General features: G+C 32.4%; 1 protein-coding gene across 1 annotated transcript; it reads right to left on the reverse strand.

Annotated features, from left to right (window-relative positions):
• Window positions 1–14392: 14392 nt before the first annotated feature.
• LOC122588653 (F-box protein At1g55000) lies at window positions 14393–18147 on the reverse strand. Its single transcript, XM_043760809.1, has 2 exons — window positions 17707–18147; window positions 14393–15064 (listed from the first exon to the last, which is right to left on the reverse strand). The coding sequence occupies exons 1-2, from the start codon at window positions 18004–18006 to the stop codon at window positions 14699–14701; spliced, it is 666 nt and encodes a 221-aa protein (XP_043616744.1). The 5' UTR covers window positions 18007–18147; the 3' UTR covers window positions 14393–14698.
• Window positions 18148–25254: the final 7107 nt, after the last annotated feature.

Raw genomic sequence — 25254 nt, forward strand, 5'->3', positions numbered from 1 at the left:
TGATGGAGAGCCTAGCTGGTTAGAGGCATTCCTGGTTTTACTTAAAGTTTTGAGTTCGATCTTTAGTAAAAGCAAACCTTGGGATTTTTCCCTCCAACTACTTCAGCTCATAGTCAATATCTCATTGCATAGGATACGTGTAAGGTTTCACCATTATACGGTGAGGTTTTCCAAATGTCGTATATTGATTGAATGTTCGGGAAAAGAAAAAAACATTATGTTCATTTTAAACAAGAATAGATTGTATAATTCAGTTTAAAAAGATGAGATATATCATTTTTCTTTGTCAAAATTAAAGTTATCCTGTTATGTTGCAAAAAGATTTTTTTTTTTACGACAATATTTTAAGTTAAATTAAAATGACCCTAGCAAGATATTATAGCCCAAAAAGGTACCATACACAATACAATTGCAATTACGAATATCTAACACCGCAACAAAAGTAACACGATCCATTGATATTTTTTTAGGCAAATAAGACCTAGGGCCTAGGGGTGAATGTTTAGTACTTATTTAAGAATTATGGGAGTCGGTTTTGCTTTACTTGTGGGATTTTATTAAGTTAGCTAAAATTTTGGTCCAACGTATCCTACGTGACTATAATCGTTAAGAGATTTGACCTGTAAAAATATGTTTCACACTAATTAGGCATAAAAAGCCACTTTTGAGCCTTTGATGGTATATTACAAGAAAAATGTAGGATAGTACAACATGTTATTACGAACAGGACCCATAGTTCATATAGGGCCCATAATTTGTATCCCATGGTATATATGTATTGCGGTTGTTTTGGAGTTGTTTTAGGTTTATTAATACAAAATCAGTGATAAAGGAAAAACATACCAAGAGAAGTTTACTTTTCGTTTCAAAAATCAACATCGTAATTGCGAGTTTCAATTTGTGGTTAGATACTTAGATCCCTTCTCCCTTTCTTTTAGTCGCCCAATCTTATTTTTAGTTTCATATTTTAATTATTAGTTTGTTTAACTGTTTTTTTTTTTTTTCCGAACGGCAAAAATTTATATAATGAAAGCAACTAGCTAGGTACTAGGTGCAAAAGTACAGTTACAATGTAAATCTAGAAAGAAACCAATACAACTAATCTAGACTAATCACGAAACAATAACTGCAAGAATTACAGAAGTAGTGAAAAAAACTCGTGTCAATCACGGTAACCCAAGACATGATAAAAACTCCCAACCAACGAAGGTGAGGCAGCGATTTTCGCTTCGTGATGTTTTTGAAGTAATCTCAACCTTGTCCCGACTCCCGAGGTCAAACCGAGCCAAAAAAAAAAGAAAGAAAAACACACGAAAAGTACAAAGATGGGTTCGGTCCAAATGACAAAAAGATACACGACTATACAATACCAAAGAAAATACAGAAGGAAGCTTGAAGACCAGTAGCCCAAGGAGTTTTGAATGGCATCTCGTTCCAATCATACCAACTCCTATTATCTTTTCTATTGCGACGATGAATCCAGTTATACGCCAAAGAAACGATAGCATTAAAAAACTCGAGACTACTCTCTTGAATATTGTTATGAAGGCTATATTTCCTTTTGAAATATATATATTTTTTTAATACAATTCCTAATGAGCCAGTAATATAATGGTCTAGTGGTGGAGATTAAAAATGAAATCAATCATTTTTATTTCAGTTTAGATTTAAGTGTTTGTTTTAATATATACTAGACTTATGCTCGCGCAATACAGTGGCGGTGGGGGTAGTGATAACGGAGGTGGTGACGGTGGTGGTGAATGTAAAACATTGATGTTAAATGTGGTATTATAGTTATTTTAAGTGTTGTGGGATCTATATTGTAAATTATTTTATTACGGGTATTATAGGTATATTAGATGGAGATGTTTAAATTAGTGAATAAAGGAGAAAGGTATTTTTAGTTTTTCAAAGACAAAATTTTTTTTAAAAAAAAATGATAGTTTATTTTATTAGATAATATATATTAACGATAAAGATGCTAATGAGAGATATTGATAGTTATTGTGAATAACCAAAAGAGATTTTCGATTTTGCAAGAATGCAACTTATTGATTGCACTTCGATCGAGATAATCCTGATGGATTCACAACCACAACTTCGAGAAATCAAAAGATTATTGCTTTAATCATATGTTCTTAGAAAAACACATTCTGACTAGTCTTTATCTTTACTCTCTTATAAAGTAAAAGACCTTTTTTTATTTTGGAGAGTGATATTTATACAACAAAATATAGGCATATGCAAAAAAGGTACAAACTGTATTACGCAGTGTACAACTGTATTATGCAGGATATGTTGTAGATGCCTAAAAGTTGTTGTAACAATATCACTTCCCTTTTATTTTGGTAATTCTGTCTTTGAATTACCATAACCAACTGGGTTGGATCAGTGGTTGGAGTTCATGCCTCTGGAAACAGAGGTCATGGGTTCGATCATCATGCCCAACAAGGCCGGAGGTCATTTTCTACCTATGGTGGAACCTGGAAGCAGCCTCTCTACCTTTGGTAGGGGTAAGGCTGTCTACATATCAACCTCCCCCATACACCGTCGAAGACGGTATTGGGACCCAAAACCCGTGGAAGACGGCATTGGGAGTTACTTTACTTTACTTTTTTTGTCTTTGAATTACCAGAATTGCCCTTGACATTTTATGTTTTTCTATACTACTATATAAAAATTATAACCTCATATTGAAAATTTAGAAAAAATGTAATATGTGAATTGACCAAAATACTCTTGATGAATTAAATCAAACCCCTTAATATTAAATTACATCATTAGTACATTATATTACAAAATATCTCTATCAACCCAATTAATGCAGCCACCACCGTCACCATCCGTCGCCGCCATCACACTGCCGTCATTGCCGGCTCACCGTTACATTGCGCGGATTCCATGCTCGTGTTTTAAGTTAAACGGGAAGTGTCAATGAAAGACATGATGCAAAATAAAACCAAGGATCGAATGTACAACACTTTTAGAGAATAATCAAGGGTGCTAGTTGTATGTTGTTAAATGACAAAGGGCTGATATAAAATTATTATTATGTATTACAACCTTATAATTTACAGTATTTAAGGTTGTCTATACAACCTAACAACGTTATAAATTATTTAAGGTATTTCATATATTACCTTATTAAAATGTTTATATCATTTATATCTTAATTTACATAATTACTTTATATTTATGTTTTAGTATTAATAACAAACAAATCATCACCTTTTGACATGTAATGTGTAAAGTTTACGGATTTCTGTACACTGTAAGTTAAAGTCTTAAAAAATCATCCACCTTACTTATTACGCTGATACATTATTAGTAGTTTATTATGCGCCAAGCCCTTTTGATTTAATTAGGAGATGTTTGTATTAGATGCTATTAGCTTAATTATCTCATTATCAAAACATAATAAACCCAACCAAACGTTTCTAAAGAGAGTGCTCGTTAGTTTTTAAGAAAGGAAAAAGTGACTTTATTTGCAAGCCCACCTTTAAAGGTTGGTTTTTGCACACACATACCGTTACACATGTATGTAATGTTTTTTGCATAGACACTAGAGTGCAATGGCATTTTCTAATCTTGTTTATCACATGTGTGTATGCTATCTTTTTCTAAAATTCATTATTGCACTTCATGGACTTAGGATAGAGAAAATGACAATATATGTTTAAGGCATACTTAATCATATATTTCTATTATTAACCAAAACCTTAGCTTATATATAGAGAATTGTTCATTTGAAAACTAAAATTTTTATAAAAATTAGAAAATTAATCAAAACATACAGTGATATGAACATAACACAATGTGCTTCATAAAAAAATTATATTAAATTTTAAATCACGGTGTGTTTTGATAGCGCGTGAAAACTAGAAAACTGGTCAAACACACTGTGATTTGAAACTTAACGCAATATGTTTTATAGAACACATTTAAAAACGCATTGTGTTAAGTTCAAATCATAATGTACGTCGACCAGTTTTCTGGGTTTCATGAAAATTTTAGTTTTTAAATGAACAATACTATATATATATATATATATATATATATATATATATATATATAATGATATTTTTCTTGTAGGTATAATGATATTCGTACCATATCTTTTGATCCATTTAAGGGTTAAGCATCCCGGGGTGTAAGTAACTTTGCAACTTTTCCTGTTGTGTGTATCCATAAAAATATTTGAACATTGTATGTAAGTATCTCGCTAAATTGAACATATGATGTAAAATGTATACGTGGCAACCATATAAGCTGCCCACATAAAAGTTTTTGATTGGTCAACGTAGAAATTTTACATTGTGTTCAATTTAGCGAGATACTTACATATAATGTACAAAATTTTTGATACTTACATACAATAAGAAAAGTTCCAAATTTGTTTACACTCCGAAATACTAAATCCTAGATTTAATATTATTGTGCATTAGCCAGATGTACAATATACATAAACTATTGTATTTTGTAATAAATATATCAAAATTGTTGGTACTAAACCACTAACATCACTACTTTTCTTGTTGTACTACGTCTAAGTTACTTATGCCGAGTTGTCTAATCTCCTAATCATATTGCAATTACTATGTCTACAGTCATGTTATGTTTACTTTCTTTTTCTATTTTCCAAAATCATTGTCGAAAATATAGTACAAACTACAAAGGGTACATAGAACATATATTTCAGAAGACAGATATCCAACGGATATAACTAGAGGTAGCATCAACAATGTAGTTGTGTTTTTGCAATCTATGTATGGTTTTATTTGGAAACCACATTTTCCTCCTCAATCCATTAATTTATTTCTATTATTCATTTTGGATCTATTATCTATATATCGATACAAAATCATTCGAATCTAGCTTCTTATCTTGTGCTTTTAGAAATTGTTTCTTAATTAGCCTTTATAGAATAAACAAAGATGATAAGATCTATCTTTATCTCATATCAAAGTACTGTCATGGGGCAATGACTTCATATGACACATTGACACTTCTTTACACAAACCACAATTTTTGTAGCGGAGTTAGTACGGGACTAGAGAACGACTTTATATATAAGTTTTTGAGTGAAACCCAAAATTTATAGTTTTTTCATATTGCCCCTTCCCTCAAACAATCATCACCGATGCATTTGATATTGTTTGGGTGTAATTAATATTATGATCATTATCATTGTAGAACGAAGTCTACCCTTAACATTAAATTCTACCTCCTTATATATATTTTAGTTAATAAAACTACTATATAGCATTAAGGTGAGTCGCTTGACACATAAAAGTAACTTTGGACTAGCAAGCAATATGTCGCTTCATATTAATGCATTGTCGTTGATCGAACAAATGTATCTCAGAATCGTATTCACTTATTCGGTGTTTGATAGTATGTATTTGGCATGAGAAAGTTTCATCATTAGCGACCTTTTTTTATTCTTTTGAACCGCTATAATTTTTATTACCAAAACTTCAGCAAAACACCCAAGCAAGAACCATTTCACAGAAAGTTTACAATAAAAAAGATGAACTCATTGACCATAACGATCAAGAGAAACTATACTTATTACTACGACTAGAGACCCACCTATACGACAAGGAAACAGAGTAAAAGACAACGTAACTACTTTCCATGCCCCAGTTATGAAGGATGCGATTTCTGTGTGCTTCTACAATGACAACTACCAGTCCACCATACGAAACTCTTTGCCTCCAACTACCTTTTAATGGTCGTTTTAATCGAAACGTACATGAATTTGAACTTCTAAGCATCTTTATATAACTTAACAATCAACCTCAAGATGTGCTTAGAATCTGCTGTTTTGTTCGATTTTAAGTATTGACTTTTTGCTATGTAATTGTAACCTTGTTGGGAACATCTAGTACTTTGCTCCATGTTCTGTTATATTAATATATTTTTGTCTTTCAAAAAAAAAAAAATACAACTTAACAACCATTAAAACGAAATAACATGTAGATAATTACAAATAATGAAATCATTATGAACTCCAAATTATATTATCATGTCACATGATTACGAATGCATCTTGTATATATGTACATGCGCACCCATGTGGGGCAGTAGTCTCTATTATTGAAGTTACTTTTGTCAAATAATAACGCACTGTTTTATCACGGGTAATGCCTTCTTGTCAACACGTTTTGAACGTTTCCCCCTGGACTTATAATTATAATATAATAATACTACTCGTATAATAATAATAGTAGAACAATGATTGGTATATCAAAAATTCGAATAAAAACACTAGCATGGTGCCCGCACGATGCGGCGGTGGTGACGGCAATGCGGTGATCACAAGTGGCGGCAACGAATGAAGGTGGTGACGACTAATAGTGTAAGTTATTGATGTAAATCTAATTGATTATAATTAGTGTATATACGTTAAGGTATGTGTATTTATTTCATTAAAAGTATTTTTAGTATATAAGTAGAGGTAATTAAATTAGTAACTAAATAATAAGCTGATTTAGAAAATAAAAAAGGGGTATTTTTATCATATCACATAATTCTGTAAATAGAAAGGGCTATTTTTTTTTATAATATAGTATAGTTAAAACAACATCAATGATAAAATTGCTCATAAAACCCCACTTATGTTTCGATCTCTCAACACCTTCTATTGGGTTGTAACGTTGCACAATTATCAGATGATATCATGGTTAAAAATAAGCAGATGCAGATCACCCCAAACCCATGGGAAACATCGATATTTCCTACGCTGTTGGTAGCTTTCAAGAAAACAAACTTTCTTTTGCAGTCAAACAAAATTGGAATATATGTGAGAGTCAACACTTTGTTTAGTCAACTAATTAAAATTAAATTGGGGTAGAAGAGTACTTGTATATGGATCTATGCAAGAGTATGTGCAAAAAAGAGGGTATTTGGCCTAGCTCTGTTCCGTGGTGACTTATCATTCTAAAGGTTGTGGGTTATAATTCTGTCGTATGCAAATTGTAGATATGTCATATGTATGTGTTAGAATTATTAGGCAAATTATACGTTGTAATTGTATCAGGATTACTATGTAGCTAGACGAGATAATCAGAAGGGGTGCAGTCGAGTTGTGTATCCCTAAAAAATCGAACGAATTAATCTTGATTATTAAACACGGAATTTGATCATCTTGTTCTTGGTTTTCTTATTCTTATTTTCGATTAGATTCTAGGGTGTTTGGTTTTCCTTTTATCGTTCGATCCCAAACCATCAAAATACAAGGGTGGTTGGTATTTCATCCACTCCTATACAGGAAATGATAATAGTATCATATATTTTGATTAACTTATCATATTTATGCATAATTCAATTGTATCGATTGCTGAAACAGTTGTACAGTGTGATAAAATAATCAAAATCAATGGTACATTTATCATTTCCCTTCCTATACAGCTCATTTGTGGTAAATTTTGGGAAACGCGTTGTCGTTTTGATAGCTAAAATTGTCGTAATCTACTATTCACGATGGCGCGAAGGTAAATACTAGCAAACTTAGGGGTGTTCAAACACACGGGTTTCGGTTTAATAAGGTTAGTCAGTTTGGTTTAATCGGGTCTTAAATAAAAATTTAACCAACCAATACCCAATCCAAAAATATAAACACCCGATCCAAACCACCCAAAAAACATTCGGTTTAAATGGATTGGGGCCCAATAAATCCGAAAATGTAAAATGATTCAAAACTTAAACTAAACATATATAACGACTTATCATGGATAGTAAATTAGAACTAAATTTGTAACATATCTTAAGTAAATTAACTACATAAATATAGTGATGGTATTGTCTTCATGATATCATACTACAATTATTCTAGAATACTTGCATTTTGACTACGCGATATATATAACCAAGTTCATCAATATTAACTTATCGGGTTTCGGTTTGAGCCCCAAATTTTATTTTTTTACCCAAAACCAATCCAATACCCGATAGTTTTATTCGGTTATAACCAATTAACCAACCAAATCCAAACAACCCAAACCCAGTTAACCCAAATCCAATTGGATTGGACGGTTTTCCTGGTGAAACCAAATAATGAACACCCCTAAGGAAACTATTGAGGCATATCTATCTACAATATAACTAAAAGAGTAGGTTGGGGGTACACTTAGACACCCCTAATCCCCCTCATTTAGCCAAATACTCCTTCCTTATTAATCCTTTATTTTTTTAATTTAATAAAAATGACCGACCTTTAATAAAAAAATCTTTATTATTATCATCTATATATATACCCCTTGAAAAAACTACGGTAAAAAAAAGCTACGATCGACTAATAAAATGTTTTTTTTATATAGCTTGTTCATATATAATACTCATTATTACTATTTAACATTGAATTCTTATGTTATTGTTATTATCTCTTTTAATTTAGTTTGTTGTCCAATATAGGTTCATTATGACTACTTCTTCAACAACAAAAAATAAGACCACATTAGTTCATCTTAAAGATCTTAAACCAACATATGTTAACCATCATCAATGACTCCGTGTTGTGCATGTATGGACTGTTTCAGAGTTGAACAACCCGAAGAAAATCAAAACGTTCGAGATGGTCTTTGTTGATGACTTGGTATGTATTTTTCAAATTATATACTCTACACTGTTTGTTTCTTTTTTTTTTATCTAACTAAAGTTGGAAAAAAAAGGTAAACTGGAATCAATATTTATATGGAGTTAATTTTCATATGTTTCTTCTTTAGCTTTCGTATTGATTAAGTTGTGATATTGTCATATACTTTTTGTTTCTCTTTTTATTTAACTAAAGTTGAAAAAAAAAGGTAAAGTAAAATCAATATTTATATGAAGTTAATTTTCATATATTTTTTCCTTAGCTTTTGTATTCATTAACTTGTGATATTGGTTATACACTTTTTGTTTCACAATCATTACAAAATTTATATATCTTGAGAATATCATTCCAATGGACGGGCCTGTGCACTAGTCTTTATATATACTAAAAGACAACTGACCTAATACCTTATTAACCAATTAGAGCTCTCATAACTATCAAATTGGAAATTGATGATGTCATCACTAATTTAGAAATAAATCAAAAATCTTAATAATCATTATCCAAATATAATAAAATATTATATTTATATTAATATTTGTAGAAAAAATCTCACTAATTTACACCTTTATGTTTTCTATCAATACTTTACACTTTTTACTCTCACTAAAAACTTAATTTATCCTTATTACAATTTGTAGTTATCAACCCTCACTAAATACTTAATTTATAACTATTACAATTTGTAGTTATCAACTTGACAATTTTGTTTTAGATTTTCATCATTTAATTAATTTAAAGAAAGACAGTTGTTCTAAAAACTTATTGACCAATCACAAATCCCGACTTCTTAAAGTTGATTTTTGTTTTTAATTTACACTTTTTTGTTTTTAATTAGAAATATTTAGAATATGTTCTATATAAAAATAAGTTATAAATTTTGAAAGTGTAAAATAAGAACGTAATATCACCTTGTGTAACAATAAATCAAATAAAATGGTAATGGCCTATTATGATTTTCTAATATTCAAATATCGCTAAGTATGTCATAATCTATAACTTTAATGGACATATTATGATTTTGTAATATTCAAATATCGTTATATATGTCACAGTAAACAATTTCGAAGAACATATTTTAAAAAAATATTTCACTATAAAACTCAAACTTTTTTAATACAGATCATGTTTTTATTACTAAAAATTATAAAATAAATTTTAAATCATAATAAACTAACCTCTAGATAAAGTTGTAAGCTGGTATATTTGCCGCAGACATAAAATAAAGGAAATCCAAAACCGCCTTTCACAGTTTCACGTGCCAACCATTTCCTATTTTTCTTCATTAATTAGGCGTAACTAAATCTATACTACTATATAAAAACTATAACACGTATGTTGAAAGTTTAGAAAAAATAAAATATGCAAATTGACCAAAATACCCTTAATGAATTAAAGCACCATCAACCCATAATATTAGAATTACACCATTGGTCCATACAGGGTAATGATTAATCCTACTAATTTATTAGTATACAAATCCTCCTAATTACTAGGATTGTTACATGTGGAAAATCAGGGGGTGAGATTAACAAAGCAGTGGATTACATGTGTTAACAAGTGGATATATTAGAAGGATTTTTAGAAGGATTGGTTAAAAGGATTTATCATTTTCCGTCCATATATTATAAAATATCTCTACTAACCTCATTTAAAACAAACATCTTTACGTACACCAATTGATGCCGCCATCACTCACCATCCGTCGGCGCCATCACACCACCGTCATCTCCAGCTCACCACCGCATTACGCGGATACCATGCCCGTATATGTTAATTTTATATATTTTGACATTTTCTTATACTAAATTACCAATAACATATTATTGTAACATATTATTAATATTTAGTATAAATAATAAGAGGATGTTTGTGATTGCATTTTGAGCTGTTATCTGATTATTGCGTTTATATAACATAAATAATGAAAAAATGTGTTTGGCAAAATAAGTGATTATCTACATTTTATTAGAAAGAAACACAGTTTTAAAAAAACACGTAAGGACATGCTTTTTCAAAATGCAATTTTTAAACTAATAATCTATTTTAAAAATGCAAACACAAACAACCCCTAAACTTACAAATCCCACTAAACAAAACATTTGTTAATTAAGTTATTTATTAATTAATGTTATCTTTAAAATTATTTTAGAATTACATGTTACATAATAGCAAACAATTTTATGCATACTTTTTTATACGATGGTTGTTATATTGCGATTCATGCTAAATAATATGATATGTTTATATGTTGGTTTTCTTATTTAAAATATTTAATGATATACTAGCTTATATACTTTGACAAAAAATGATGTTTGAAAAGATGTTATTAAATGTTTAATACAACAATAACAAAATATATATTGTTGGTTATCTATATTCAGTAAATTATATTCGTACCAAATTTTATACGATTTAAACATGATGAAATCGCAGCGAAGCGCGGATGCATTGTTCTAGTTAACCATCAAAATACAAGGGCATTTCATTTCATTTCATTTACTTCTTTGAAAAAACTCAAGAAGATAAAAACTAATAACATCTCCCTCTCCTTTCCTTTCCTTTCCTTTTCTTTTTTTCATAAAAAAACTCAAAAACATAGTGTAAGAGTTTCTTGGGTTTCTTACAAGCCGACTTTACAAATTATAAGGGTAATGGGAGAGACTCTTTAATCATTAAATAAAAAAAAATATACATACATCTACCAATTTCAGTTCTCATGTTTCTGCTAATGGGGTACGGGGTTTCTGCTAAAGGGCCAAAATGGTTATTACTCGTAGTAATTTAGTAATTCAGCAATGGAAAAATGTGTGTGGGTTGGGTTTGGGCATGTCAAAGGGCCAAAATGGTTTTGGCCAAAACATGAGAATTTATTTAGTATCAATTGAGTTGGACTAACATGTAACTACTTTTGTCCGTATTTATGAAATACTAAATAAAATTCTTTAAATCCTAATATGTTCGTTTCATAGCTTCTTTAACTTGAACCATTTGAAATATATGTATATATTTTTTTTAATGACAAATTTGGGCTCAGCGGCATGCCTCTTCATATACCCAACTCCAATTCAAAGGAAACCCATACTGTAAAAAACCCTGTCTCCATTCCTGGGAGCATTTTGCTCACACCATGATTTGAACCCAAGACCTTTCAGTCTCAGACTCCATCATATACCAATTAATAGTCATTGTTATAACATTGTTGATTATAAAATGTTGTAGAAAGAAAACTCGATCTAAAATAACACCTTGGTAGCTTTCTAAACCGAAAACATGCCTGCTGCTACTTTCATTGATGCATCTCCCCGCCCTTCTGTTTCATTTTCTTAGCTTGATGGCTCACACCAAAAAGCCGACTTACGATAGGAGTTTGCTTAATTAGTAAACATTTATTCTATCTCACGCTTTACATGCATAACATGTCTACCTCATGGTCTTCACACGTCCCCATAACATGTAATATGTATTAACTCTATATATAGTGCTATTTAAAGGGGGAAAACAGGTTATAGACATCCATACATTCTGTGATCGAGCATGCTTGAGCTATAAACATTAGAAGAACAACATGCAAATTGCCAGTTCACTTAGCACATAACAGTCTGGTAAAAAAGAACCATTTCATTCGACAAATTTGTTTTCAGAAAAGTATAAAGCATCTGATATAGAAACGGATACATGACACTGGATGTCCTTTTACAATAGTCATGTAGTTAATCACATTAAAATGAACCACGGTTAAGCTTATTGCTAACTTAACCGCTTCATCCATTACAGAGTGCTTTTCCTTTTGAAAATCATATTGCACCTGAAAACTTTCATCTCTAAGGAAACTTATCAAAACATATAGAGGAAAAGCACTTTGATTAACTACATGTTTAGAGACAACCATGGATACGCAAAGGTATTTGATCTTCAGTGGCGTTTCCTTAAAAATGGCTCTACCCAATATAAATTCAATTGTAGAGACAAGGAATCATCCTCACAAGCTCACCCGGCTTGGAGAACTAGGATTAGCATAGAGGATTAAGTTGGGGTAGGATTTTGTATGACTAAGATCGACATCTGTTCCCATATTGCCTTGCCTAGAGATGTTGGTGATGATTGGCCAAGAGAAGTGGGCCTAACTAAGGTGACTCAATGCTACAAAGGGCTTTGACCTGACAAGAGAGGGACAGAATACCGAACACTCCAAAGGAATTTCCTGATGGAGGACGCGAACATAGAGTGAAGGCATATGGGAATAGGTTATGTAGACTTTTTACTTAGATTTTGGTTCTCTGTGACCTCAGAAGTGATTTTGGCCTTGAGTAGAGGTAGGCTTAAACTGTGTGTGTGTGTGAGAGAGAGAGAGAGAGAGAGAAGGGGGGAGAGAGAAAGAGAGAGAGAGAGGGGGGGGGGGAGGGGTTTACTCTAGCGTTTATGTACCTCAAAATGTTTTGTCTGTTAGAGGACATGACTAATCAGAGATTATTTAGAGGCATAGGATTAGTTTAGTGGATTTGAGAGTTATGTGAGAGGTCTAGTAAGTTACTTTGTTTCATAGATTGTTTAGCACCCGTTATCTTTCTTAGGTCCATAGTTTCTATTTATAGGTTTGTATGCATGGTTGTTTTCATATCACATGTTGGGTTTCTTGCAAGATAGGCTACGTTTGTTATGTTTTTACACTTTTATGTTGTTTAATATGTTCATTATGGTTGTTATTGTATATGTATTGTTGAACCTATGCAAAAGTATGTTCAGGTCGCATGTTTGTTACTTTTCCCTACTCTGAATGTAGCCGGGCAACAATAGATATATCTTCTTATGCTATGTTTTGCCGACAGGTATGGTAACTAAACTCTTTACACATTCCGAATTTATCTTTGTGGCCGGAGGTCCTTATCGAAGCAGTCTCTCTACCTTTAGGTAGAGGTAAGACTCTTTATATCCCGCCTCCTCATACTCTGCTCAGGGATTGAGTCTTGTTGTTGTTGTGGGGACGAGGAACACTGCAGAAAAGTTGTCGGTCTAAAAACAGCCAAGTCATCCATCAATTTCAGATTATCGTACAGAGTGGAGTACCTGATATCAGAGTTGCGAAAATAGAAAGGGAAAGAACTAATGTACTTTAATTACGAGCATGGTACCCGCGCAATGCGGCGGCGGTAGTGGGGAAGGCGGTCCGGTGGCGGCGGTGATAGGGTTTTACTTTGCTAGAGATGAAAATAGTTGAAGGGCATAGTTGATATATCACGTGAGAGGGTGTTTAACAAGGGAGATTATTTAAGGGCATTTTTGTCTTATCATGTTCTTAATTAAGTTAAGGGGAGAAACTCAATTTATTTTATAAGGTATTATAGATAACCCATCAATTAGGTTTTCTATATAAAAGTGGTTTGCAAAATGGGTGTCGCCTATCGAGGATGGGCTAGTAACATTTTAAAAACGGATATATTCCGGTACTGGTTAAAACAGGTCACACCAGCTTCCGTTTTCGCTGAACATTTTTTGACAACTCTTTTTAATACATAATCACTTAATCAGCATTAGTATGCAAATGTGAATACAAAATAATCTAAAATTCAAATAAAAAGGATTGGGAGATTTTATGCAATAGAATACTCAGTGCAGGAGACTTTTAACGCATTTCTTTTTTATCTGGTTGACCTGTTAAAGAATCAAGCATAAGTAGAATCGATCCATTTATAAGTAAATGGGTCAAACTTTAAGCCTACCCTAACTAGAATATGAAAGACGATCAACAGCACCTTAAAGATGCCTAAATATATATATCCACATAGAAACAAACTGTAATTCGAATAGACCTGTATATAAACACACACTTTAAACGATTTGATGATCTTAATATCACTACAGTGTTAGCAGCTTCTGGTATACTTTGACCAGAGCCACAAAAGTATTTCACAGGATGGTTTATATCACCTTAATTAGCCCATATACATATTTGGAAGTTTATACAAGTAACTGGGACAAAGCTTATTAGACAAACCAGAAATTGGACAAAGCTGCTTGCATAATTGTGCAATTAGCTCGCATTAAAAAGGCCTGATAATGCAACATTCCCTTTATGCATATTTTGCCAAGTATATGACTGGATTACGCCAAATGCATCTGTCTCTCCCACCTTATATCCTCTGAAAATTCCATGAGTGCACCTCGGGGATCACCATTTGATAAAGATAAGTAGTATTGAGCAGTTACATCATCAACATGCATGCTTCTCCTCAAAGAGTCAAGGATCCTTCTCTTTCCATGCTCAGACGTCACCTTGTTCAAAGCACGAGCTATGGGTGCACCATCCAGATACAGTACTGCAACTTCCCTCTTGGCATGAGCATCCAATTCTATGTAGCAGGTGCCATCCACGAGTACATCTGGTGTGGTCACAGGAATCAACAATCTATCCCTCGAGTGTATTCCATGGTCACTCATCATGTTGTTTAGGCGCTTTATGTCTGTAACCTAATTAATAAACAGAGTTAGTCACATCTTTAGCCACATCTAATACAATCAAACAAACGGTACAAATGGAGATATCTAGATACTAGCAAACAATTAACGAACCAGATCTCTCATATTCACCAATGTAACATGTTTTACTACATGGATCACCCATGCTGACTTAAGTTTAACTGTCATCCAAGCAGATATTTTACTCGAGTCTAGATAAAATGGATTTCTATCAATTTAAAAGTTGTGAGTAATCAAACTCGATAGAGAAGTTAATACTGGTTTTAATTTTTGAGCCTCTCGTATGAACAAAACCTAGAATGACCTAATGTTTCTATCTTTTAGTGAGAACTGGTAACGGTATTTTAAAGCAAAGCCAAGCCAGAAATAAAAGGCGACTTTTGTAATTCATAGGTAGTTTTTTACTTGGTAAAATATGAAGTGATCAGGTTTTAAACTTTTTTTTATTTTTGTGGTTGTGGAAAACAGGGGTTCCTATATGTGAGGCGATCGTCTAACGTCTCGGACTTCAGACCCTCATCACCTTAGAGCGTCTAACGTCTTTTAAAATTATCTTATTATATTGTCAAAAATCTCCAACAGTAGAGAATGATACATATACCCAACTGAGCATAGAGTACATAAAGAATTTCCTTAGCTGCAACTATAAGTCAGAAACACATCATATAAGTGAACCTACAACCATAGTTGTCAACTTGTGATTCAAAACCAAAATTTTGAATTGGGACACACATTGTGACTCAACTAATAAGAATCATGAAACTATATATATATATATATATAACACTCCGGTGTGAACAGTCTTAAAATAGGAACGGTGAGAACACTTAAAAAACATCATTTTGATGCATTAAAAGTCCGTGAAACTAACATAGTGCATAACTAATTATCATTGTTTAACAACACATTGGCCTGTCAAAATCAAGAAAATCATGTTTTTTGTTTTGTGCATCCATCTTGGATGCATATTCTTCAAAACGATGTATCCACCAAAAAACGTGATTTTTTCGATTTTGACGGATCAATGTGTTGTTAAACACTTAATATATATATATATATATATATATATATAGGGGGACAATCAAATAAGAAAAGTCTTAAAATAAGAACGGTGAGAACACTAAAAAACATCATTTTGATGCATTAAAAGTCCATAAAACTAACATAATGCATAACTAATTATCATTATTTAAGTGTTTAACACATTGGCCTGTCAAAATCGAGAAAATCATGTTTTTTGTTTTGTGCATCCATCTTGGATGCATATTCATCAAAATGATGCATCCAACAAAAAACGTGATTTTTTCGATTTTGACGGATCAACGTGTTGTTAAGCATTTAGATAATGATAATTAGTTATGCACTATGTTAGTTTTATGGAGTTTTATTGCATCAAAATGATGTTTTTAAGTGTTCTCACCGTTCTTATTTTAAAAGTGTTCTCACCGGAGTGTGTATATATACAAATGAACACCAAAATTAAAACATCTATAAGGTTGCGTCTTTCCAAGTTCCCTCTATATATCGAAACGAGAAAAAGGTCCAACAAACAGATATTAGAAAATCAGAAACAAATATTCTTTATTCATCATGAAGATTAATTGAGTATATTCATGTTTAAGAAACTAAAATTATTTTTTTATTCTCCCAAAAGATGCATCCATACCAACAAATTTGGGCTTGGGACACTGCAATTCCCAGACATCAATCAAGTTATTCAAAGTTTTCACCAATTTCTATCAACTTAGTGCTCTTCTTTGTTGATTTATACAGATAAAGGTTGATACATTTTATTCTACATATATGTATTGTTGCGTTTCTATTAGTGATGACACATTCTTAACACATACAACTTAATTATACTTTCATCTCAACAACAAACACAAAACTGTACAAAATAAATAACCTCAGAACTTAAACACTTGATCAACAATAAAAGCTTGGAGCTTTAAGCTCTTAAAAACACCTTGTCAAACATACTTGATCCATTGGCAAGGCACCTAAAGATAATAGAAAGTGATAAATTTACAACAAATTTTAACTATCCACAACAATGTATGTTTTATACAGTTGTACACTATGTAGTATATAACAATATGTGGCAAAATTTTAGTGTAGATATATCACTACCCAAGGATAATTATCTCAAACACAACAACCAATGGTACTTCCTACTACATGGAGGCCAAGGTTGGCCATTGCCCACCCACGACTTAGAGTTTCCTGAATGTGTGACTATCTTGTATATTGTTCCCCCAACCAAGTAGTATCTTGTAAACCGTTCGACTACCCTAGACATAATTCCTTAGCTACGCTACGCCAATGCTTCCAATCTTAATCTTAATACTGGTAAGTAACAATCAATAATCATACACTCACACTAGTGTCCAATTACAAAAAAAGTAAGCACCCAATTCCGACTACCACAGATTTTGGGTCCCAATACCTCGGGTGTAGAGAGAACCGCTAATCCAATTACATTAATACTAAATAAAGAATAGGGTAAATGCCAATTAACTTTAGAGGGCTTACCTTGAAAATTGTAATAATCAATCAATCAATCAACTATCCTAACTACAAAGTTCATAAAAACACGTGATCTAATACATAATTTAGGAGTTGTCAACATATACCTGAACGGAATATTTGAGAGCAAGACTGGCAAGGGAGTCACCGGGAAGCAGGCGATGCGAAATCGCAAAGCGATTCAAGGTTTTATTGTGTCTCCAGAAGCTACCAGAAGTGGGATTCCCAATCAATGCCTTTAATTTCCATGGACCAATAAAAGCCTTGTTATATATATCTCTATTCCCAGAAGCAACCACGGAACACCATATCTTGCATACGCATGCCGACCGTCCGATATCTATCGCAGGAAGTTTTTCGAATATCGTACGGAGGATGTCTTTGCAGGTTAAAGCTTCTGCCGCCATGTTAGATTTTCTTTTTTTTTAGATTTACTTTGATTTTTTTTTTTTTATTATGGAGGAATGGATATTGGGTGAAGAGTGTTTATCTGTTACGTGGATAAACTCTCGCACGCAAGTATTGCAATTAGGGACGAAAAATCTCAAATCTGAGTGGTCCCGCCAATCAGGATTAATAGCGGTATCCATTTTTATGAGTTCGTGAAATTGGTAGTTTGGTACCAATCGGGATCGGCACTGATAAATATCGAACAAACCCAAATGGTCTTGTTTGGTCTCGACACAAGGAATCTTCATCTTATATCTATATCTATTACGGACATCAATATCTTAACCAAAAAAGAAATGTTTAATTGACATTTTATATATGCTTTTACTCAAATTTGATCGATCTTTTATTGTAATCGAATATGCAAAACATCACTTATTATCTGCACATTCAAGCAACCAATTTAGTGATTTTACAATATTTGGTACTAGTCTGGATTTGGTACTACAATCCAGCTTCGGTACGGATTTGGTACCGATCCCATACTGATTTATACAGGACCGAATCGGTGCCCATATTTGGTGTATTTCAGGATCGGTACAGATGGTACCCGTTACGTGCACATCCCTAATTGCAATAAGGGCTTTGACACTGGTTGATGGGTTTTTCCGAATCATAGGACTAGACTAACAGCCCTTGGCTATGTCCGGCTAATTTGGGCCGATGGATGTAGCCTATAGCTATATATCATGTTACCCCGGATAGATTCGACTAATAAAATATTAAGTTGGTAGTTTAAAAAAATATATTAAACAAGGTTATAAATAAATAATTATATCAATAATTAAATGGATGAGATCATATGTTAATGCATGCACTATCTTTACTACTATATAAAAATTATGCACCCCTTGTTGAAAAGTTAGAAAAAAAAGAGATGCAAAATGACTATTATATCCATAATAAAATAATTTACACCATTAGTCATTTATCTTCTAAAATATTTCAACTATTCCTTTAAATCAATTACTTATACATCAATTACATTTACATCAATCTAGAACACCCGACACCGCTACCAACATCAATAGTCGTTATCACCATATGTCCCCAACATCACCAGACCGCCGTAACAATAACCGTCGCATTGCGCGGGTACCGTGCTAGTATAAATTGACATATATTACGGGATGTTTTTTTAGCTTATTAGAACACAATAAGCGTTTTAAGTTTTTGGTTAAGCTTTTTAGCTTGTGTTTATATGTTTATATAAGCTAAATTTGAGAAGCCATTTAGCCATGTTGACAAAGCTCTTATAACAAAAGCCATATTCAAGAATTTTTTTTTTTTTTGGGAATAATCCAAACATAAGCAAAATATAAGCACAAACCTAAGAATAAGCATAAGCCATTAAATAAAAGGTCGTAGGCCAAACATACCCATAGTCGATCAAATGCCAAACTCTGAAGAGATATAGATACTATGAATCAAATCTATATTTATGAGTTTGTAAGAAGAATTATTTAATTTTGCTTTTTATTTACTTTATTTTAGGTTCATATAAATTTGAAAAATTTATTAAAGAATTTTTCAATTTAATACGGTAACATTTCTCAACATTTATAAAGGAGTTCATGTTATTTTTAAGAGTTAATTGCAAGATTGTTCTCTGTGGTTTGTACAAATTAGCAAGGGGGGTCCCATATCAAGAATCGTTGCAATGGAGGTCCCTATTTTGAGAATTTTTTGCAAATTTGGTCCCTTTTTGACGGATCCGTTAAAGGTGACCGTCACGTGTGCACGTGTGCCGCATGTGTGGGGGTATTTACGTACTTTCTACCCCACAGGGACCCCCATTGCTAAAATGAAAAAACCACAGGGACCAATCTTGCAACTTTTTAAAAATCCATCACTAAATAATACTACCTTTTAACTTTCCCAATTTTTTTTTATTAAGTTATTAACTTAAATATAATTTATAACACTTTTTAACTTTTCATTATTATTTGTTGTTAAAAAAAGTAAAAACATATAACCACTAAAAATTAAAAGGTATTATTTAGTGATGGATTTTTAAAAATTGTAAGTTTATAAAACTTTTTAAAAAGGTAAAAGGTATTAGTTAGTGATGGATTTTTAAAAATTGTAAGTTTATAAGACTTTTTAAAAAGTTAAAAGTTATTATAATTTTTTTGAACATTCAATTGGTATGCGACATCACGGCCCATGGTCAATATCTCGTATTTAGTGATGGATTTTTAAAAATTGTAAGTTTATAAAACTTTTTAAAAAGTTAAAAGGTATTAGTTAGTGATAAATTTTTAAAAATTGTAAGTTTATAAAACTTTTTAAAAAGGTAAAAGGTATTAGTTAGTGATGAATTTTTAAAAATTGTAAGTTTATAAGACTTTTTAAAAAGTTAAAAGTTATTTTTTTTTCGAACATTCAGTCGATATGCAACATCACGGAAACCTCACCGTATAATGATGAAGCCTTGCACGTACCCTAGAAAGTGTTGACTATGAGCCGTTACAAGTATTCGAAGGAAAAAACCCCAAGATTTGACATCCCTAGGGATCGAACTCAAGACCTTGAGTAAAACTTGGGATGTCTCTGACCAGTTGGACTAATCATCATTGGCTAAAAGTTATTATTTTAGTGATGAATTTTTAAAAATTGTAAGTTTATACAAATTTTTAAATATTTAGTGGTGCGTTTTTAAAATTGTAAGTTTAAAAAGTAAGTTTTATAAACTTAGAGTTTTTAAAAATTTATCACTAACTAATACCTTTTAACTTTTTAAAAGTTTTATAAACGTACAATTTTTAAAATCCATCACTAAATAATACCTTTTAATTTTTAAAAAGTTTTATAAACTTACAAATTTTAAAAATTCATCACTAACTAATACCTTTTAACTTTTAAAAATTTTTATAAACTTACAATTTTTAAAAATCCATCACTAAATAATACCTTTTAATTTTTAGTGGTTATATGTTTTTAGTTCTTTAACAACAAATAATCATGAAAAGATAAAAAGTGTTAAAAATTATATTTAAGTTAATAATTTAATAAAATAATTTTTTTTTTTTTGGAAATGTTAAAAGGTATTATTTAGTGATGGATTTTTAAAAAAGTTGCAAGATTGGTCCCTGTGGTTTTTTCATTTTAGCAATGGGGGTCCCTGTGGGGTAGAAAGTATGTATCCGTCAAAAGTACGTGCACGTGCACACTTGACGGCCACCTTTAACGGATCCGTCAAAAAGGGACCAATTTTGCAAAAGATTCTCAAAATAGGGACCCTTATTGCAACGATTCTCGAAAAGAAACTCTCCTTGCTAAATTGTACAAACCACAGGGACCAATTTTGCAATTAACTCTATTTTTAATTATTGAGTTTTGACAGTAACAAACTAACAACTTTTAAACAATGTCTATGTGGCTATGTTTAATTTACTATCAGGCCTGGTTTGCACTTGTAGGGCTGCTCTACTGCACAAGCCCATAATTTTATGGGGGGCCCAAATTAAGTTAACTATTATTCTATTAAAGACGTGTAGCAAGTAGGTATTCTTCCAAATTCCAATTGCACAATTATTAAAAATGGTGATATTGTATGTTACAAGAACTTTTAAGGTAGTGTTTGGTATGATAAAATTAGAAAGGAAGAATGAGAAGTATTTCATTTACTTGTTTGCAATGAAAAATAAGAATGACAACAGAGAAATGATAATTATTTTCAATCTCTACGAATGTTTAGAATGAAATATTTTTTTTATGATACTATATGTATTAAATTTATAATTATCTAAAAGTTTTGTATTTATTTTATTTTCATTTTTTATTTGTACCAAACAACATAATCCATGTAATAGGGTGATTAAAATTATATTAAGGGTATATTAAGTACTCGTATTTAATAGGTTAATGGATAATATTAATAATATTAATAAGGACATATTTAGTATATTAAAGGTAGAAATATTTAAAAGAGATTAAGGTAATTTGTCTAATAAAAGAATATAAATATATATCAAAACTTTAATTTTTTTAATTTTGAAGACCTATTTTATTATTGGGGCGGTGCTTATAAGCGTTCGCACCTTGCGTCCCAAAGGTTGAAGACGCCGAACGTTATTGACAACAGCCATCTTTGGAGGGAGTCATTGGCCAAGAGTCTTCACCAAGAAGCTCAAGCACAGAAGGAGGTGGGGTCGGCTGAAGTTTTTTTGTATTGTTTTATATATGTGTGTGTTTTTGTGTGTGTGAGATAAATTATAAATTAATTGATGATGTGGCGAAAAAGTTCCAAGAAGCTGTCCTTATATATAGGGAGAGTCCTGAGAAGAGTCCTGGGTGATGTGATGCTGATGTGGCAGACAAGAAGCTCTAAGAAGCTTGCTCTTATAAGCACCGGCCTTATACGTGATCTTCAAAATCCATGTAATGGGTTAATCAATTTTTTTTTTCTATCTTAGCTTTTAACTCTGCAAAACAATTGAATTTTATAACCAAATTGCATAATTTATTAACAATGTAATAACACATTAATATTAATAACATTTGGACTCTTAAGATCAAAACCCTAAATAAGTCTAAGAAAGGAAAGATCAAAACCCTAAATGACTGAGATTCACAACCTTTATTATGATCTTATCGATTATCATGATAAAACAATACGAACAAACGACAAGGAAATATAATGTGTTAGAAAAAAAGAAAGATTTGAGGATCAGAATTGATTCCAGCATTTACATCAATAGCGACTCGCTTGGGCATTACTCAAAGATAAAGATGCATAAGATTGAATTTGATATGTTTTCCATATTTAGCTCAAATTTTCTCTTATAAATTGTAATCGGGTGTATCAACCAAAAATCATCAATAACAATTCAATTCTAATTATTTTCATGGTATCAGAGCCACTAATTGGGGCTTCATCATCTACCCAGTAAAGTACAATCGTATCACCTAAATCAAAAACCACAACCACCATGGGAGAAGAAGCCGGTGGCTCCGGTTCCAATTTGGCATTACAATTAGCCACTTTTTTACAAAACAATAACAACCAGCAATCCCAAAACCCCAAATTATCTGACAATCTTTAGATCAATCTGAAGCTAAATTGCACCAATTACGCCCTATGGACCCGTATGATTCGGGTTGCTATAGGTGGTCGATCAAAAAATCTTTTATCACATTTAACCCAAAAACCACCAGAAAGATCAACAACAGAAAAATATGAGTCATGGGAGCAAGAAGACCTGATTGTGTTCTGTTGGCCCATTCAAAACATTGAACCAATATTAGCCGGAAACCTTACTGAATTCGCCACTGCTAAAGAGCTTTAGGATGCTTTGGCGATCACTTACCGTAGTGGCAAAGACAAGCTTTAAACCTTTAACCTTCGTGTGAAGGCTAATGAACTCAAACAAACCAACAAATCCCTTGAAGAATTTTGGATTTCCTTGCAAGGGGTATGGGGTGAAGTCGAACTAATCGACCCAAACCCGATGAAGTGTCCAGAAGACATCAAAACTTATTCCAAAATTAGATCTGAACAATTTTTGAATGGTTTAGACCGAAAATTTGAACCGATTATCCGTGAAATTCTCCGGGTCGACCCGCTTCCGAGCGTCGAATCCGCATATGCCACTGTTCTTAAGGAAGCCGCTCACCAGCTTATTATAGGAGCAACAACCATTGAAACACAAGGTATAGCTTCCGGCCTCATCGCTGGAGAATTTACCTGCGGCGGCGATGGTTTTGCATCAAAAGGGTTTCACCGGAATGACGGCAAGAAAAAGGGGATCCAAGATGAAAAATCTCATCTCAAATGTGAAGAGTATGGCATGTCAAGACACATAAAGGATCAATGTCTCGAGATCGTAGGTTACTTGGATTGGTGGACTGGTCCAAAGAAAAATGTCAAATCCACTAAAATCGAGAAGGGAAAGAACATCACACCTACCGCAAACACTAACCCCAACAGTAGTAGCCGGAGATTTGATGGTTTTGGTAGGGTAGCCGCGGCTGGAATTGATGCAGGAGAAAAGAGCTTTTCGGTTGCAGGTATACGGAAAAAGGGGAGTGAATTTTGTTACCATTATTCTAATATTTCCTTTCCTTATAAATATACATATATGGAACATGATCTTAAAAAGGCAGAGACTTCACGTGAATGTGTGGTCAAAAAGGAGGCACATGAATGTTGGGTCAAAAAGCAGGAGGGCCCACCATCGAATTTAAGCTCAAATTTTTCAAAAGAAAGTCTAAGCCCACGAGTTTTTAAAGGGAAGGGCTCACATGGTACAAACAAATTGTAATAAATCAAATGGGCCATGGATCTTTCACTGTGGCGCAATAGACACAATGACATACGAGTTGTTTGATTTTTCCGAAACTGCAAAACCCAAGAAAACATATATCCAAACAGCAGATAAAGGAAAAATGGATGTAAAAATCGGAGGAACAATTAAAATTTCTCCTGACATTAAACTTTATTTATGTTCCATATTTGTCACACAAACTTTTCTCAATCGGTCATGTGATAATTGCTCAGTTATCATGCATCCAAATTTTTGTCTCTTACAGAATATCAGGATGAGACAGATTATTGGGCGTAGCACTGAAAGAGAGACACTGTACTATATTGATGAAGTAAATTTAAGTGGAAATGCGATGCTAGCTCATGAATCAAGTGAAAGTGCAACATGGTTGTGGCATAGACGACTGGGACATCCTTCAGTTAGTTATTTACATACTTTGTTTCCTAAACTTTTTCCATTAAATAAACCGTTATCGTGTGAAACTTGCCTTTTGGCTAAAAGCCATAGACAAACCTATAAACCCAACAATACTAGGGTCCAAATTCTTTTTTCATTAATTTATTCTGATGTGTGGAGCCTTCCCCCAGTCTTTAGGGTACAAAATTTCCAGTATTATGTGATTTTTGTTGATGATTGCACCCGGATGACACGGATTTATTTCTTAAATAATAAAGCTGAAGTGTATGATAGGTTTACTGTTTTTTATTCCATGATTCAAACACAGTTTCATCAATCTATTAAAATTGTTAGATCAGACAATGGTGGAGGATATATGAACTCACAAATGAATATATTTTTTCAATCCAAAGGAATAATCCATCAAACCACATGTCCACATACCCCAGAATAGAATGGTGTTGCTGGAAAAAAAAAACATACTTTTATTAGAAATGGCCAGAGCTTTAATTATTGAATCATGTGTTCCAAGACATTTTT

The sequence above is a fragment of the Erigeron canadensis genome, chromosome 2 (genome assembly GCF_010389155.1).
Source record: "Erigeron canadensis isolate Cc75 chromosome 2, C_canadensis_v1, whole genome shotgun sequence".
Taxonomy (NCBI): Eukaryota; Viridiplantae; Streptophyta; class Magnoliopsida; order Asterales; family Asteraceae; genus Erigeron; species Erigeron canadensis.

What these genes read in the sequence shown, in the direction of transcription:
- LOC122588653 (XM_043760809.1), bottom strand. Translation starts at nt 18,006, where the DNA reads ATGGCGGCAGAAGCTTTAACCTGCAAAGACATCCTCCGTACGATATTC. An exon ending in CTCTCAAATATTCCGTTCAG is followed by an intron (nt 15,065 to 17,706) that starts GTATATGTTGAC and finishes TTTATTAATTAG; the next exon opens with GTTACAGACATAAAGCGCCT.